A 17035-nucleotide genomic window follows, 5' to 3' on the forward strand; every position below is an offset into this window, starting at 1 on the left:
CACGCGCTCTTATACATATAACATTCTCTTCTTCTTTTTCTATTCACTTCTTTTAAGTTCTTGTTTGTTTTCTAACTCGCAGGCAAAGCTATTGTTTAGTGATTCCTCAACTTGACGAGCGCCTTTCAAAAAATATACAGTGCGTGTGTGTGTTTTTCTTCTTCTTATTTATTTTTTTTACGTGTCGCTGTTTAACGGTTGTTGTTGGCCATTTGGATTGGGAGGAATGGGAGGAACACACAAGATGCTTCAAGCTTCTCCTTCTACACATTTTCTCTACTCTCTCTCTCTCTCTCTCTAACAACAACTCTCTGTCTCACTCTCACTCACTGCCCACCGCAGGAATACTTAAAAAAAAAACATTAGATTAAAAACAAGTAGAAAAAAAAGTTTAAAAAAAAATAGAATGCAAAAAATGTGGCTACTAGGAATTTAGCGTGAGGTTAAGAAATTGTGAGTTGCTGCTAAAAACTTTATCGTTTGCTTTGGGGTTGTTTGTGTTGTTGTTGTTTTGTTGCTGTTGCCGTTTTTGTGTTGTTGTAGTTGTTGTTGTTGTTGTGGGGATGCAATCAAGTTGTAATTGCTTAATCAGTCTGATTTAGTTGTGCCGCCGACGCGCTTACAGCTCATCCTTGAGATCGTCGCCAGCGTCGCCGCCCTCGGTTGGAGGCACGCCGCCAGTGCCCTGGTAGAGCTTGGCAATGACGGGCTGAACAATGGACTCAAGATCCTTCTTTTGCTTCTTGTACTCCTCGGGATCGGCATCGGGATTCTGTTCGAGCCATTTGATTGACTCATCGATGGCCGTCTCCAGTTTGGTTTTCTCGTCCTCACTGAGCTTGGCGCCGAGCTTCTCCTTGTCACCGATCTGATTCTTGAGACTGTACGCATACGATTCCAGCTCGTTGCGCGACTCGACGCGCTCCTTCAGCTTCTTGTCCTCGTCGGCGAACTTCTCGGCATCGTGGATCATGCGATCGATATCCTCGGGCGTCAAACGGTTCTGATCGTTGGTGATCACAATCTTCTCCTTGTTGCCGGTGCCCTTGTCCTCGGCGCTGACCTGCAGAATGCCGTTGGCATCAATCTCGAAGGATACCTCGATCTGTGGTATGCCACGTGGTGCTGGCGGAATGCCGGTCAAATCGAATTTGCCCAGCAAATGGTTATCCTTGGTCATCGGACGCTCGCCCTCGTACACCTGAATGGTCACCGTATGCTGATTGTCGGATGCCGTGGAGAACACCTGCGATTTCTTGGTGGGAATGACTGTGTTACGTGGAATCAGTTTGGTCATGACACCGCCGACGGTCTCAATGCCCATGGTCAATGGATTGACATCGAGCAGAACGATGGCATCCGTGTCCTGTTCGCCGGAGAGTACGCCAGCCTGGACGGCGGCACCGTAGGCGACAGCCTCATCGGGATTGATGCCGCGAGATGGTTCCTTGCCGCCAAAGAAGTCCTTCACCAGCTGCTGCACCTTGGGTATGCGCGTGGAGCCGCCAACCAAAACAATTTCATGGACATCCTTCTTGTTCATATCGGCATCCTCGAGCACCTTCTGCACGGGCTTCAGAGTCGAACGGAACAGATCCAGATTCAGCTCCTCGAACTTGGCACGGGTCAGCGTCTCGGAGAAGTCATCACCCTCAAAGAAGGACTCGATTTCGATGCGCACCTGGTGTGAACCAGACAGAGCACGCTTCGCCTTCTCGACCTCACGACGCAGCTTCTGCACAGCACGATTGTCCTTGCGAATATCCTTGCCCTTCTTCTTCTTGTACAGCTTGATGAAGTGATCCATGACACGCTGATCAAAGTCCTCGCCACCCAAATGAGTGTCACCGTTGGTGGCAACCACCTCGAAGACGCCATTGTCAATGGTCAGCAGGGAGACATCGAAGGTGCCGCCGCCCAAATCGAAGACGAGCACATTCTTCTCGCCCTCCTTCTTGTCCAGACCGTATGCAATGGCAGCCGCTGTCGGCTCATTGATGATGCGCATCACCTGCAGACCGGCAATGACACCCGCATCCTTGGTCGCCTGGCGCTGGGCATCGTTGAAGTAGGCGGGCACAGTGACAACAGCGTGGGTGACCTTCTTGCCCAGATAGGCTTCGGCGGTTTCCTTCATCTTGCCCAGAACCATGGCGGAGATCTCCTCGGGCGCAAAGATCTTGGCGCCCTGCGATGTATCGACACTGATGTGTGGCTTCGAGTTCTTCTCAACCACTTTGAATGGGAAGAATTTGATGTCATGCTGCACATTCGTATCGGACCATTCGCGTCCAATCAGACGCTTCGCATCAAAGACGGTATTTTCGGGATTTGTGGTCAGTTGATTCTTGGCGGCATCACCAATCAGACGCTCGCCATCGGCCGTAAAGGCCACATAGGAGGGCGTGATGCGGTTACCCTGATCGTTGGCAATGATCTCAACGCGTCCGTTCTTGTAAACGCCAACGCTGCAAGTGGAAAGAAATTCGATTAAGTACTTGACCAATTGGACTGTAGATCAAAAAACGCAATCCAATTGGATGTTGGCCTGAGGTGGCAACGCCCAATTCGAGTAGGACGACTTACCATGAGTATGTGGTGCCCAGATCGATGCCAATAACGGTGCCTAGCTCTTTGTCCTTCTCCTTCTTCTCCTCACCCAGTGAGAGGCCAACAAAGGCCACAACAGCCAATAATATGCACAACTTCATTGTGGCAGCGTCCTCTTCTTATTTCTGTTATATTATTAACTAGTTTTGTTGCTTAGTCTTTGACACCAAACACAAAATAAGAACTGCAACGAGAGGGAGACGAAAAGAAAAGAATTATTAATGAAATGCGCGAAAGCTGAGCTTAGAATTTGTACACGTCAACACACGGCCAGAGCGAGAGAGCGAGCGCGAGAAATTGCCGAAAAAAATAAGAAAAAAAAAAACGCTGACGTTGACGTTGTCAACAGGTAATACCGTTAAGTGTGCTACTTTTGATAAACATTGAAGCGAGGGCTTAAGCAATTTATGGCACGCATCCGTCAGCGGCCTTAAAGATATGCCAAAAGTTCTTGAAATAAAAGTAAATCAACGCACACTTGAAATATAGGTAAAATACACACACACACAACTACCTGAAGAAAGCTCTGTGGGAGCAACACGTCCGCCTCGTTCACTGACCGTTTAACAACTGTTAATGCCAGCCGCCGCTCTGCTAAGCACGCTGCTGACATTGACCGACGCTGCTGCTCTGCCAACGTTGCCATAGCATTCATTTTTTGTATACGTGGTAACATTTTTCTGGTTCTTTCTGCTGCTATAAACTCTCCAACTCGCCCTCTCTCTTACACACACACACACGCGCGCATACAGACCGACCACTCTCACAAATGTGCGAGTTGAACAAAAACTGGTTTTCTTTCTGCTCTCTTCTATTATTATTTTATAAAAATTTCTTATTTAGTCATCATTGTCGCGTTCTGCATACTTATGAACAAAAACTACTAAATGCAATAGTATATAACACAGCACTCGGCAACATTCTCACACTCCCCGCGTCCGGTGAAAGTTGGGGCGGTGGTAGGCGGCATCTTCAGCCGGCAGCAAACGCCATCAATTTGCACAGCTGTGCTAGTTTTTCGCGGCTTTACTTACGTTAGTTACTATGCGTTTGCCCGAAATAACATATAAGCCAAGCTGGTGAATCGGCTTTTATGCTCTTCTGACGTGTACTTTTGTTAACTATTGAGTTGAATAACGTATGTAGCTTGGGGATCTGTTTTAAATGACGTGTACAAAGCTGATTGAATGACTGCCAGAGCTGCCAGAGTCGCACACAAATATGCAGAGACGTCTGGCAAGCAGACACCGATAAGTCGGCGCAGGCGCGTGTCTATGTATGTGTGCGTTTATACACAATGAGAATTGAGTTTGCGTATGATTTTCTTTATTTTATTTTGTTATTGCAATTGTAATCGCAAATATGGAAATCAAGTGTTGCCAAGTCAGCAACAGCAGCAGCAGCAGCCAGATAATGCAGCACTGTGGCAACGCGTACGCAACTCGAATATTGAGCAGCTGTGCGCATCTCTAGACGGCATTTGGCCAGACAGTTAAAATTGATGGCTTTATTAAAATATGCCAATATCTCCCAGCAGCCGGCCGGTTAAAAGTGAATGAACTTTGTTATTAATTGGTTAATGAATTATGCTATGCTAATTTGTTGCTACGGCCTATTAAACGATTTGCGTTCAAAATTATGCACGCTGTGACTACACGTCATGCGAATTTGTGGGCGAGGGGGGCTGGAAGGGGTCCACACTGTGACGTAGTGAAATTCTTGAGCACAATTTACGAACATTCAAAGCATTCGCGTTGCAGACACTTGTATGGCAATTACGGAATGGGCGGCGGACATGTGCTTCGATTATGTTCCGTATGATAAAAAATAAACGTTTTATACCCCACAAATTTGGAGCCCATATTGCCAACATGGCGACCCCGCACAGCACCACATGTGCATTTAGTTAATCAATGTGCTCGTTTTAATTACTTTAAGCATTTGACTTGAATATGAGCTAATATGAAAACTATTGGCATTTGTTGGTTGAAGAAACTTAACTTACACTTGAAACTTTTGGGTGCTTACTTTTTCTTTGGTTTTCTCTCTTGACGTTTGAAACAGAACTGAACGAACACAGCCGATTACTGTCTGCCGGCGCTTTCTACTCGCTCACACGCACACACGCACACACTTGCAACGCTGTGCAGAGTACACGTCAGTGTTAACTTAACAACAGTGTTGCAAAACTCACGATATTATAAATAAAAATGTATCGATTGTTGTCATTTGACAAACTGATTTTTAAATACTTACTTTTTCTAGCTTAAACTAAATTGATTTAATGCTATTTTATTGTTAAGTATTTTGTCACTTTGTTGCGTTCCTTCTTGAGTAATATTGTCTATGTTGTCTTTCTTTCCTTTTTTTTTTTGGCTTCGATTATTAATTACTTTTGTAACTTTGTACACGGTTTCACAGTCACAGTGTTTGTTTATATATTAAAAAAAAAAAAAAGTAATCCTCTTATTGTTGATCGCACGTAGTATGTATATATTCCAATAAAATAGCGCTTTTCAATATGCCGATTCGTGTTATTTCTTTGCTGTCTGTATGGAAACTGTTGACTGCTCTCCGCAATGCCGGGCTATTTATTCAAGCGCCTTGTTTACGCTCTGACGTGTCGACCACGTCAGTGTCTGGTGCAATTCTGATTGGCGTTTCGTGGCGCGGGCCGTCATATCTGATTGGCCCACGCTCGAATGTTCCCCACGCATATGGAAAGAGAGCGTGTTGCCAAAAAAGCTTTGTTTTGTTTGTTGCGCTTTCAAACACAGTTTTCGTCATCATCGTCAAGTCAAGGCTGATGACACTGACTGCTGCGCTCTGGCTCTCTCTCGCTCCCTCTCGCTCTCTTTCTCTAGCGTTGCGCTTGTTTTGGTGCCTGAAATTTATGTTACTTTTTATGAAAATAAATAATGCAAGTATGGTTTTCTTGATTTTGTTTTTTGGCAAGCACTGACGTGTACTTAGAGTTACATGAAATTTATGCTACAAAAGTGTTTTCGAGCAATTTCTCGAATGCATTTTCCAGCACTTTCTAGAAATTTTGCCACCCAGCCTCTAACACTGTCGTGTACCGTTAACTGATAAGTTGATCAAACAGTTCCATCAAAAAAAACGCCCATTTACATTTATTTGTTTTGATTTAGTTTTATGATTCTTGTAATGACACACAATCGATATCAATATATTTTTTTTTTTCTGTTTGTTTTTTTTTTTTTTAAATTCTTTTTCATAACAATAATAGCATTTAATAATCATTATCAGTGACATGTCCAACATACAATGTAATTTCCCAAAGTTGTATTCAACATTTTGTGCGATTTATCAATTGAATATCAACAAATATCTTTTCACGTTTAGTATGCATCTGACTAAATGTGGAAATTCGCAAAGCTTCTGAATTTGGACTTATCAAGTAAAACGGCGTCTGGCAAAATCTCATCCAAGCTCAGTGGACGATTTAGCTTGCGATATCTTTATATTATTCAACTATTTATTTCTTAAGGAGCGAAAGGCAACTAGGCAAAAATGTGCCGCACAAATTTTTATTTGCTGCCAATAAATATTTCTTTGCATAACCTAAAAAAAAAAAAAAATAAATAAAGAACTTGTTTGTATGGCATTTTGTTTACTTTATAATGGGTTCATTATTTTTTTTCTTTTTTTGTTGCTTCTGCTTTTTTTCATAATAAATTTGTGGGCATGACGAATTATTCAAAATGTCGCCGCATATAAGTTTATAAATATTTAAATATTACAATTGTTGCTGACTTTTTAAAAGCTAAATTTGGTCAATAAAGTTGAGCTAATCTCATTCAAAAAGTTTACAAAAAAAAAAAAACACAAGACTAGAAAATAAATAAAAAAAAAAAAAAAAAAAAAAAAAAAAAAAAAACTCTTTTAGAAAAGGCGAAACCTGAGCAAAAATAAAAAGCGCATCAAAAAAATATAGTTTTAACAGTTATTCGACTATAGTTACAGTTAAAGTTGACAGCTGACAGTTTTACAGTTATAATTGGGCTTGGTTTCAGTGTGTGCACAAAAAATTTGCATCAAAATGTTTGCATACTTTTCATTATTATTATTATTATTATTATTATTTTTTTTTGTTTCTTTTTTTTTTAAACTTGAAATTTGCATTTAAATGTTTCGTAATTAGTTAATTGCTTGTGGTTTAGGTTTTGCTTTGTGTTTTCTTTTTAATTATATAATGAAACACGTTGAGTTGCCATAAAAAAAAATGTTGTTGTTGTTGTTGCAGTTCATGATGTTGTTGTTGTTGTTGTTGTTGTTGGTCCAAACACAATAAATAACTAGATTCTGTACTCATTGACTGGCTTGCTTTGTAAATAGTTGTAGTAAATATATATAGTTAATAGATACACAGGCTAGTTAACAATATCAACAAATGGGCGTGCCGACGTCTGCATTCTTAGTGTGTGTGTGTGTGTGTGTCGGTGTGTGTGTGTGCGTCTCGGCTATGAACTGAGCTGTGCTCATCAGCTCATATATCTCTCGCTCTCTCTCGCTTTCTCTATCTGACACACTTGTTGTCTATATCATGCTGCCTCTCTCTCTCTCTCTCTCTCTCTCTCTCTCTCTCTTTTTCTCTCTCTCTCTCTCTCTTTTTCTCTCTCTCTCTCTCTCTTTCTACTCATGCCGCACACCACATATGGACAGGAACGTACTGAAATTGTGCAAACTGCACGCCGGCAACACGGTATACACTACATTCGCCATCTCCTGGCATTTGTGCCGGAAATCGTGCAGCGCCTGCAACAACAGATCTGTTGGCGGTGCCGCATTCACCTGGTAGAATAGCTTCAAATGTATCGCTGGCAATATGCTGGCGGCAGATGAGGCTGGCTGATCTCCGCCGCCACCCGGCTGCTGTTGCAGTTGGCCCTCTGTGGGCGTGGCAGTGCTATGTGCCGCCTGCTCATCAGCCTCGCGCTGCAGCTGCTGCTGCTGCTGCTGCTGCTGCTGCTGCTGTTGCTGTTGCTGCTGCCGCTTGGCCAGCGGATAATCCTTAAGCAGGCGATTCACAGTATAGGTGAGTATCTCGTCCAGATGCTCGGCGCTGAGGCTCTGCGCCAAGCGGCAATGATTGCCCAGCACATCGTCGCTCAGCTGCGTCAACTGGGTGGTCGACGAGGCCAAGCCGGTGGCCACATAGCAAACAATTGCCGCACAATTGTTCTCATAGTTCCAGCGACGACGTATCGAGATGGTATAATCGCTCACCGAACAGCCCGTTTCCTCATCTACAAATTAGAACAATCAATCCATTATCGTACTCAAAATATAGGGTATTATAAGTTGATCAAGAAGGAGTCATCTCTGGCACACTATAAAGCATATATATACTGGATCAGTCGAGTCCGTTTCTAATCTCTCAGCTTTAAGGATATTGTGATGAAATTTTGCAGGGAGGTTTTTCTTTTTAATGGAAAACATTTCGGAATATTTAATTTGCAGGAGATATCTTCTCCAAGCTCTGCAAGATTCCAAAGATATGATGGAAAGGTAACTATTCTGGCTGTGGGTAAACTATACGAGAGTCTATTGAGCTATTAGTTATTACAACTTTTGAAATATGCTCAAAAAAAGAGTTTATCGATATCGATATTTATCGATTACGTGAGATCCAAGCGTGCTATCGCTGAGTTGAAAGTAACTTGAGCTGCGCGAGCAACAGGAGAAGCATTTACGTCTCTACAAGTGTCTAGTTAACAAGTCTCTGGCTAGATGGAACTGGCTGTTGTTGCTAATCAGGAATATATATATATATATATACATTATCGTGCCGGAGTTGTCTCCTTCTGTCTATTGCATAATGTCAATGGGACTTACAGTCGAAACGATCGTTATGGGTGTGTGCCCACACCTGCCATTCGACGAGCGCCTCGCGCGGTAGCGCTGGCAGCACAATATAGTCCATGATGGCGTTTGTGGTGCGACGCTCCCACTGGCGGCGCGCCTCGCCAATGAAGGCGGGATGGGTGACAAAGCAGATGCCATGGACGACATCGCGCAGCTGTCCCTGGGCGTTCATTGCCTTGGCAATGCGACTGATGTGACGCAAGGTGAGCTTGCACTGGGGCCGTATGCCGCCCTCGATGATTGTCATGCTGCCCGGCACGAGTGCAATTTGGCCCGAGATGTAGGTGATGTCGCCAATCTGGAATGCGTAAGGGTGTACAATGTAAGCGACTGTGTCCCAACCGATCAACTGGCCAAGCGCTCACCCGCGTTGACTGGCTGTAGGGGCCGATATTGGCGGGCGCCCAATGCGATATGCCCTGGACATGCATCGTGTTTCGCCGGCCATTGAGCAGCTGTTGCGTCTCCTCACTATCATCGCCGCTGTGTATGGCCGGCGCATGGTAGGCAATGGCCTCCATAATCACATGACAATCATCCGGCAGCGGGCATTCAACACAAACGCGCGTGGGCGGATTATGAAAGCCAAACGATTGCAAATAGATGCTATTCAATGCCGGATACTCGGCTATGGAGCGCACATAGAGCGTGGTAAAGCACAAATCCTGCAGCTCATAACCATTGCTGGAGCAGAGCTCACGCAGCGTATGCAAGGCCTGTTGCATGCCCTGCTCCATGTTGGCGGCGCAGCCTGAAAGCCAACGAAAATAGAGAATATAAGTAGTTGATAGTTAATTGAGATTTAAGCTAGCTTAAGTGCACTCAGATTGGTTACCCTGTATGCCGGCCAGCCACATCCAGCCCTTGGCATTGATGGCCGCTTTGGCCTGATTGGCAAGTGGACGAAATTCACGTTCATATTTCATTGGACTGGGCGGCTGTGTATAGCCGGTTGGCATCGTCGCCGTCGCCGCCGCATTATTGTTGCACTGTGTGGTGCTCAGCCCAAGCGAGGAGATGGCCAGCGACAGCGAGCCGCATACGGCGGCCGTGCTGCTGCCCAATGGATGGGAGCTGCCAAAGCCGCAACAGCTGTTTGCCTGCAATGCAGCACCTGCTGTGGCACCCAATGCCAATGCTGATGCTGATGCCGCACCGGCTATCCCTTGATTCGCATTGGCCAGCAGCAGCAGGGAGGCGCTGCCCGTCATACAGCTGGCCGTCGGTATGGGCTCGTCGACGCTGGCGCTCTTCGTTACAATGGGTATCGGCGAGGACGATGATGTTGCCAAATGTCTGCCAAATGAATTGCTGCGCGATATCAACTCATTCTGGCTAAGCGATTCGCGCATGCGCGTCTCCTTCTCAATTAGCTCCAGTTCGGTTTCACTGAAATCCGGATCGCTCAGATCGCTGTATGTCGACTCATTGAGATCGCTTATATAGTCGAGTGACTTTTTAACAAAGACCACATCGCCGCCAGCATTTGGCTCCTTTGGCTGCAGCGTTAGTTTCGTGAAATTGATATACCCAACGGGGCAAATCGGATCGGCGCTGCTTATTATCGTCTGTATATCCTCGACGGAGATGCGCTGCTTGAACAGCGGACAGTCGAGCGTGAATGTCTCATATTCGCCACCCTCGCCACACACATTCAAACCATACTTGTCGCGCATCTTCAACAGATGGGTTTGCATCTCGCGCAACGATTTGCCCAAATGACGATCCGGCACCAGGCCCAATGCAGCGACCTAAAACAGATTCGGTTGGATTGAATGTTGTATTGGTATACGATTGGAGAGACTCACCTTGATGATAATGGCATGCACCTGACAGTCGATCATCTCCTGCAGCAGTTCAGTCTGATCTCTCCTCCACAAATAGGCCAAGGATATCAGGTTGAGGCGGCTGCACACGTTCTCCACACGCACACGCTGATAGTCTGACAATATGGCACCAACAGCCACCGCCTCCACATTTAGTTCGTGCTGCAATTATGCAGATGCAACAGCAAATTCTTTATAAGCAACATATTTTAACATTCAGTGCAAAGGTCAAAATTTTAGCAATGCACATTAAATATTTGCCAAACTTAAATTTTTTTTTTATTATTATATTTAAACTTTTATTTTTGTTTTTTGATTAATCTACGAGAGACGCGCCCACATACCAAATTTCAGCTCAATACATGGCATATTTCTCGAGTTAGGAACTTAAGAGAATTTTGAAATAATGCATAAATTCGCCTCCATAAAAGCTCTACTTGTGGTATTTATGCTAAATAAAGGTGCGCTGCATGCACATAGAAAATTTCAGCTTAATATATCACAAACTTTCACAGTTATAATGTTTTGCTCTTATAATGCAAAATTAACGTCATGCTTCATTCGATCCAAGGAATTTTAGATAAAACTAACTACAAAGAAGCTACATATCAATTTTCAGCACAATTCGTCAAGTAGATTCTGAGTTATGATCCTGAACCACTTGGAAAGTGGATTGAAAATGCGTCGTTCTTTCAATTTGTACTACCAAAAACTATCTGAGACGAGTTTGAGTACCGAAATTTCAGGGTTATGACCCACTTTATTATTGGGTAACATCTTTCGATTTAAAGTGCTTCGTCATGGAGCTTCGTGTTGCATCCAAAATGCGAAACGCTGGAGTCTAATCAATTATTTGTTCATAGTTCACGTGCTTGGTCGCATTTTTGATAAGATTACACGATTAACCATTGCGAAACTAATTTCCGCAACTATATATATATATATATATTTACTTTGTTTTGTTTGTGGGGCGTTACCCGTTCAAGGACAAGGACAGACAGTCAACAATCATACAAAAAAATGCTTAGCAACTGCTGCCGAACGCGCAGATATCCTGTAAAAACTGTGAGAATCTGTTGCAAATTATTTGTTTAAATTCGAATTACGAAAGTTAGTTTAAATTTTAACTCAATTTTAAATTTATCGATTCTTTTTGATAGATTCTGAACCCATTGGAAATTCGTAGAGTATTTAGAGCTTTGTGTAAATGAATCTAATAGGCACAAGGATCTATATCTATATATATATATATATATATATATGTTCATTCTTGATCAGCCAGGCGGCATGGTTGTCTGTCTGTCGAACTTGAAAACTATAAGAATTGAAGACTTGATATATAATAATACATATAATCTCATATATATCAACTCTAAAACGTCTTTTCTTGATATTTCCTCGATTTCGATTTCTATATATGCTAGATACTCAAAACCTGGTAATTAGGCTTACATATAACAAATATTTTCGATATTATAACACCTCATCTCACTACCCATATATAAAAGTGTATATATAAGGTATATATATATCAAGCTATCTTCTAGTGTTCTCTAAGTTAACATATAGTTTGTGGTTTAGTTAATTTATATTTTTCTATTTGTTTGATTTAAAACTTGTTGCCTTTTGTTTTTTTCATTTATTGTATTTTGTTCAGTTTTGTTAATATTTGTTGTCTTTATTTTTTATTATTTATTTTTTAAAATTTATTTTATCATTTCTTTTTGGGCTCAAGGTTTCTATATTTTTTTCTATTTTTTCAATAATAGTTTAAAAATGATTTGTTTTAATTTTTTTTTTAATTTATGCTCTTTAAATTTCTTTAAAATTTTAAAATATTTAAAAAATTATTTTTTAGTTATTTATACGCTGTAAATATATTTATTTAAGCTTAAAAATTATTCAACAAGCTTCTTTAATTATTTATGTGTAAGTTTCAATAAGTTCGGGCTTTTAAGCTAATTTAATTCGTTTTGATTTATTTACGATAAGTTCTTGATATTTATTTAAGCGTTTATGTTTTGCAGATTCTTAATTGGATTTTTTAAATTTTAAAAATAAAATTGAAAATTAATTAAGACTGTTTTGCAATTGAGAACTTCCTATGGAATTAGCTGAGTCTCAGCCAAATCAATGCCAGACCAAGACCAAGAGACCAAAGGGTTGGTCAGGAGCAAGCCCAAAACTGTTGCTTTTACAGGGTATAAACGTGTACGTCAACGCTAGCGTCATTCGTCAGGTATTTAGCATCGATAATCGCTAATCTCTGGGCTTTAATCTTTTCAATTCAAACCGAAAGAGAGACAGACAGACAGACAGACAGACAGACGGAGAGATAGACAGACATAACGACTAATTGTTATACCTTATGGGCTGCCCCCTCACCTTGCACGTCTCCAGCAAACTGTAGAGATCCTCGACTTCATCATCATCGGTGGGCACATATTGCTTGCCGGTCTGTGTGCTCTTGCCCTTCGTCTCGCGCCGATACAGCGGCAGGCCCATGGCGCTGGCGAGTATCTCGATGCCCATGTGGCCAACGGTCTGGTACATAAAGCTGTCCAGCTCATCTAATGTTTCGGGCACAAACACATGAGAATTAATAAGTAAATATGTGTACTGTGCGATATGTGCGAATTAAAGTTTCACCTCTGTCCTTGGGATGCAAATTGGCCAGGGCGACAATTTCGTGACCCTCGGCGACGCACTGCATCATATTGTAGCAGCTATCCTTGCCGCCACTTACCATTGCTACAACGCGCATTTTGTATGTGTGTGTGTGTGGGGGTGGGGATAAATGAATGTGAGTGTGTGTGTGTGGGTGTTATTTGGTTTTTGCTGCTCGGTTTAGCTGGAGTGTGCGCTCATTTGGTCTGTTTGTTGACTAGACTTGTTTACAATAAAGAACGTGGCGTCTTCTATTAACACAGAGCGGCTGTTATTGATGTAGTTGCTGCTGTTGTTGTTGTTGTTGCTGTTGTTGTTGTTGCTGTTATCTTGTCAACTGTAAAGAGCAAAGCATAAGGACAGTTCATTAGTGATGCGCTTATTGTTGTTGCTGCTGTTGTTGTTCTTGCTGTTCTGTTAAAAGCTCTCTCAGGTGGCTGTAAAATCTAATTAAGTCACAACATAATATCAAACGCAAGTGTTGCCACTTAATGCACTTTGTCAGGCAGCGGGCAGCGGACAGCGGGTTGCGGGCTGCGACGACAACAGCAGCTGGCATGCGATGTAAACACACATAAAACTCATCCGATTGATGTTTTCAGTGTGCGGACCAGGATGCTGTTACTTTGATTATAATTGGCAAAAGTCGGCCAAGCTAAATGATTGCGCGAAGGTCACACACAAACACACACACACACACACGCCCACTAACTTGCATACATATTGAAACGCATATGTAGAAATGTACATTTACACAAATACACACGAATGTCACACATTTTTGATATATTACTGGCGCCGCTTGTCTCACTGCTGACCCAAATATAAAATTTTTCTATGCTCTAGGCGTTTACATATACCAAAACTTTGATATTGTTTTAATATTTACCCGACCCGTTTCTGGCCGTGCGCGACTTTATGGAATTCGCACACTTGTGTATTATGTTATGCCCTAGAGATGGGCGATAGTTTTGCACATATACCTAACAGCGATAATTCACAATTAAATATGCTTATGAGTTAAATAAGTTTCTTACTTTTAAATTTGTTATTTAAAAAAATACAACTTTTTTTTTTTTAATGAATCCGTTTTATATTTATGTTAAGCATGCCAAGAGATTACTTTGACTATAGCCGTCTGTCAAACTTAATTATTGCAATTCTTTACATCAAATTCGTCACATGGCACGTGCCGGTGGCAACACACCGGGTAAGCTTTTGTAAATCACTTTGAAAAATCAGTTGCTGAAATTTTTGTTTTTAACAAAACATTAGCTGAAGTCACAGCATGGCACATCTCTAATGTTAACTAGCCGTTAATGCTAAACTGGTCGTAAATTTGAAGTTTAAGCCAAATGGTTGTTCTAATATAGTTAAGCTGAATTAGCACAGCGATAAGAAACAGCTAAAAAGTGGCTTGCATTTGAGCTCAAACTGCACTGCCTAACTGAGCTGTTTGGCTTACGTTACGCATTTTTGCGCTTATGTTGCACTTTTTGCGCTTACGCCACTGTTAATCGTTACTGCTATTTTAAGTTAACGTTGTGCTTGCTACGTTTAACATTGTCATCTGTTTTTGAAAAGAAACCAATAAATATTATCATATTTAAATTTCATCTTCAAAATTTAGCATTAAAAGTCATTTGGCAACCAAATCTTTCAAATTAATCCAAATTTTAATCACTAACAAGATGTTGATGCAATCAAATGGAATAAAGCAATTGTTCACATAGAGTTCGGTACCAGTGTGTGTCAACAAAAGCAGAAGATACAACAACAACAACAACAACAACAACAAGAAAAACAAAACAAAAATGAACAATATACCGCAAAGTAAACACTATAATTTAACACATTACCAACAGCGCTACAACTGGGATTGCGGTATATCCTGCATATTGATGATATTGTCCACCGCACAGCGCAAACAGTTCCTCAACAATTTCGAGAGCATCTGCAAGGAGGAGGGCTTCGGCGTCAGCACCTGGACAATTGATCTATGCTATCTTCTGCAGCGCTACAATGTGCGACACGAGTACTATACTCAAACACTTGGAATCGATCCTAACTACAAGAAGCACATGTATTATACGCGCATTATTGACAAGGACGAGAGGCGCGTGCTGCGTCGCTTCAAGGAAGCCAAGGCGCGTGGCCTCAGCGTCGAGAAGCGCACAGTGGGCATGCCTGTAATCGTTTCGCATTTGGCGCGTCATGGGCCAATTATATTACTGACAAATGCCTCGCTGCTTGTCTGCGAGATCTGCCGCAAAACAATACGGGACAGATTTGGGTAGGTAGTCGTTATGTTACGCGATCTTAGTACAATGCACGGAATACACACACACACAACACACTCGGGCGCACACACACACACGCACTCACACTAAGACGGGCGAATTAGATAAATAGAGCGACTCAAGGTCATGTCATGGCCTAATAAATTCTACTTGCGATCACCTCACCTCGTGGCGTTGCCACACTGGCACACACAATATCAATTACACAGACAGCGCTCAAAATGGCACTGTTGCTGCTTATCGATAACATTTGCTAATTAATCGTTAATCGGACTGGCTGGACAGCTTTAACCGCCATTTCAGGCATTTCAAATATGTCTAAGCTGTGCATACATGCACAGTATATGATTGTATTCATTTTATGTGGCTATAGCCTAAATGTTGGCTAATTATCAAGTGATTTTCATCAATTTTTGTTTGTTTCCGAAACAAAAGGTATGCGGGACACTATGTGGTGCTCTGCGGCTATGATATAACCACGCGTAAGCTGTTTTATCACAATCCGGAAGTACGCGACGGTCGTAAGTCAACGAAATTGACAAATAACTCGAATAATCATTAATTGCCAATCGATTCCAGATGTTTGCCGCTGCTTTTCTGGTGCAATGGACAACGCTCGTGTTGCCTTTGGCACCGATCAGGACATCATATTCATTTATGAGAAGACGAATCGCAAAAAGTAGATATCAAGTGCTCGGCGATGCCATGGCCGATGCAGTAGTACCTGCCCAGCAGTTTCCAGAGTTGTTGTTGTTATATGGAGCTGCGCGCCTATGTGATATTTTTATTAGGCATGGGATCTGATTCTGCTAGGCTGGGCCTCTCGCCTCAAGTATCTAAAGATTGCGTTGCCGCAGTTTTCACCAGCTAACTATTATTATATATATTTTTATATTATATTAAATATAAGCTACGATTTTTTTATATTTTTTCTTTTCTTTTGTTTCTGTATTTGCTGTAAAATTGTAACCTTGTTAGATAAGTTGTTATGCATTTTATATGTGTTTGCTTGAGTTTGTTGTTATAATGTTTATGCTTTAGTTTAACAATTTATTGTTATTTAGTTTAACAGTTGGTCCCCATTCAAAAACAACAACAATTTATATACTATTAATGCGCTTGCAATACATTTGTAACTTGCCATAAGCCCAAGTAAGCCAAGACAAATATTTTTAGAACTAGATCTTTTCTGATTTATTACCGAAATTATTAAGTATTATAGTTGAATATATAGACTGTAGAGATTTTGTAATTCCGCACGCATTATATTAGAAATATTTGCCTGAGATTACTTGATTTTATGCCCTAGCACATTCCAAGATCGCGTTTACATAGAAATATATATATATATATATATATATATACATATATATCTATATGGAATATCAAAAAAAAAAAATGGTTTATAAAAATTGTGTGTTTGAACTTTACTGTTGCTGCATCGACGGAATATCCTTATTGTTCTCATAGTTAAGCTGTTTGGTTAGCAGCTGGAGCTTAATGTGCGGCGCCTCCACGGGCAATATAATCTCGCCGGCCTCGTTTGTATATTTCGCATACAGCTGCTCCGAGAATGGCTGAAAGCCCTGGGAGCACAATATCTTCTGGGAGAATATGCCGGTGGCATCGGCTTTGAGCAGACGGAAACCGGATTTGCGTGCCACCTGCTCGGCGCGACGCACCAGCTCCTTGGCGATGCCCTGGCCCCGGAAGCGTGCATCCACCGATAGGATGCGCACATCA

At 41.9% G+C, this 17035-nt stretch overlaps 4 protein-coding genes across 8 annotated transcripts in view; 1 reads left to right on the plus strand and 3 right to left on the minus strand.

Annotated features, from left to right (window-relative positions):
• Positions 1–526: 526 nt before the first annotated feature.
• On the minus strand, positions 527–5139 carry LOC115766810 (endoplasmic reticulum chaperone BiP). Its single transcript, XM_030710845.1, has 3 exons — positions 4867–5139; positions 2587–2794; positions 527–2468 (listed from the first exon to the last, which is right to left on the minus strand). The coding sequence occupies exons 2-3, from the start codon at positions 2709–2711 to the stop codon at positions 620–622; spliced, it is 1974 nt and encodes a 657-aa protein (XP_030566705.1). The 5' UTR covers positions 2712–2794; positions 4867–5139; the 3' UTR covers positions 527–619.
• Positions 5140–6526: 1387 nt separating this feature from the next.
• Positions 6527–13964, minus strand: LOC115766869. Of its 2 annotated transcripts, none has more exons than XM_030710929.1 (8): positions 13882–13964; positions 12975–13329; positions 12711–12895; positions 10308–10487; positions 9335–10250; positions 8865–9250; positions 8470–8797; positions 6527–7880 (listed from the first exon to the last, which is right to left on the minus strand). In XM_030710929.1, exons 2-8 carry the CDS (start codon positions 13087–13089, stop codon positions 7267–7269), a joined length of 2724 nt encoding a protein of 907 aa, XP_030566789.1. In that variant the 5' UTR covers positions 13090–13329; positions 13882–13964; the 3' UTR covers positions 6527–7266. The 2 variants fall into 2 exon arrangements, with proteins under 2 accessions (XP_030566789.1, XP_030566790.1); XM_030710930.1 differs by lacking the exon at positions 13882–13964 and adding an exon at positions 13567–13786.
• Positions 13965–14095: 131 nt separating this feature from the next.
• LOC115766850 (protein GUCD1) lies at positions 14096–16391 on the plus strand. Of its 4 annotated transcripts, none has more exons than XM_030710901.1 (4): positions 14096–14202; positions 14858–15285; positions 15728–15813; positions 15872–16391. In XM_030710901.1, the coding sequence occupies exons 1-4, from the start codon at positions 14101–14103 to the stop codon at positions 15973–15975; spliced, it is 720 nt and encodes a 239-aa protein (XP_030566761.1). In that variant the 5' UTR covers positions 14096–14100; the 3' UTR covers positions 15976–16391. The 4 variants fall into 4 exon arrangements, with proteins under 4 accessions (XP_030566761.1, XP_030566763.1, XP_030566764.1 ...); XM_030710903.1 differs by lacking the exon at positions 14096–14202 and adding an exon at positions 14558–14737; XM_030710904.1 differs by lacking the exon at positions 14096–14202 and adding an exon at positions 14558–14726.
• Positions 16392–16461: 70 nt separating this feature from the next.
• LOC115766851 (dopamine N-acetyltransferase) overlaps positions 16462–17035 on the minus strand; it is a 2646-nt gene continuing 2072 nt past the window's right edge. Inside the window, exon 2 of the mRNA XM_030710905.1 lies at positions 16462–17035. This exon is cut by the window's right edge and continues 436 nt beyond it. Within this exon, the coding sequence (XP_030566765.1) occupies positions 16720–17035 (316 nt within the window). The 3' untranslated portion in view covers positions 16462–16719.

The sequence above is a fragment of the Drosophila novamexicana genome, unplaced genomic scaffold (genome assembly GCF_003285875.2).
Source record: "Drosophila novamexicana strain 15010-1031.04,08,12 unplaced genomic scaffold, DnovRS2.1 tig00001270-arrow-arrow-pilon, whole genome shotgun sequence".
In the NCBI taxonomy this organism is placed as follows: Eukaryota; Metazoa; Arthropoda; class Insecta; order Diptera; family Drosophilidae; genus Drosophila; species Drosophila novamexicana.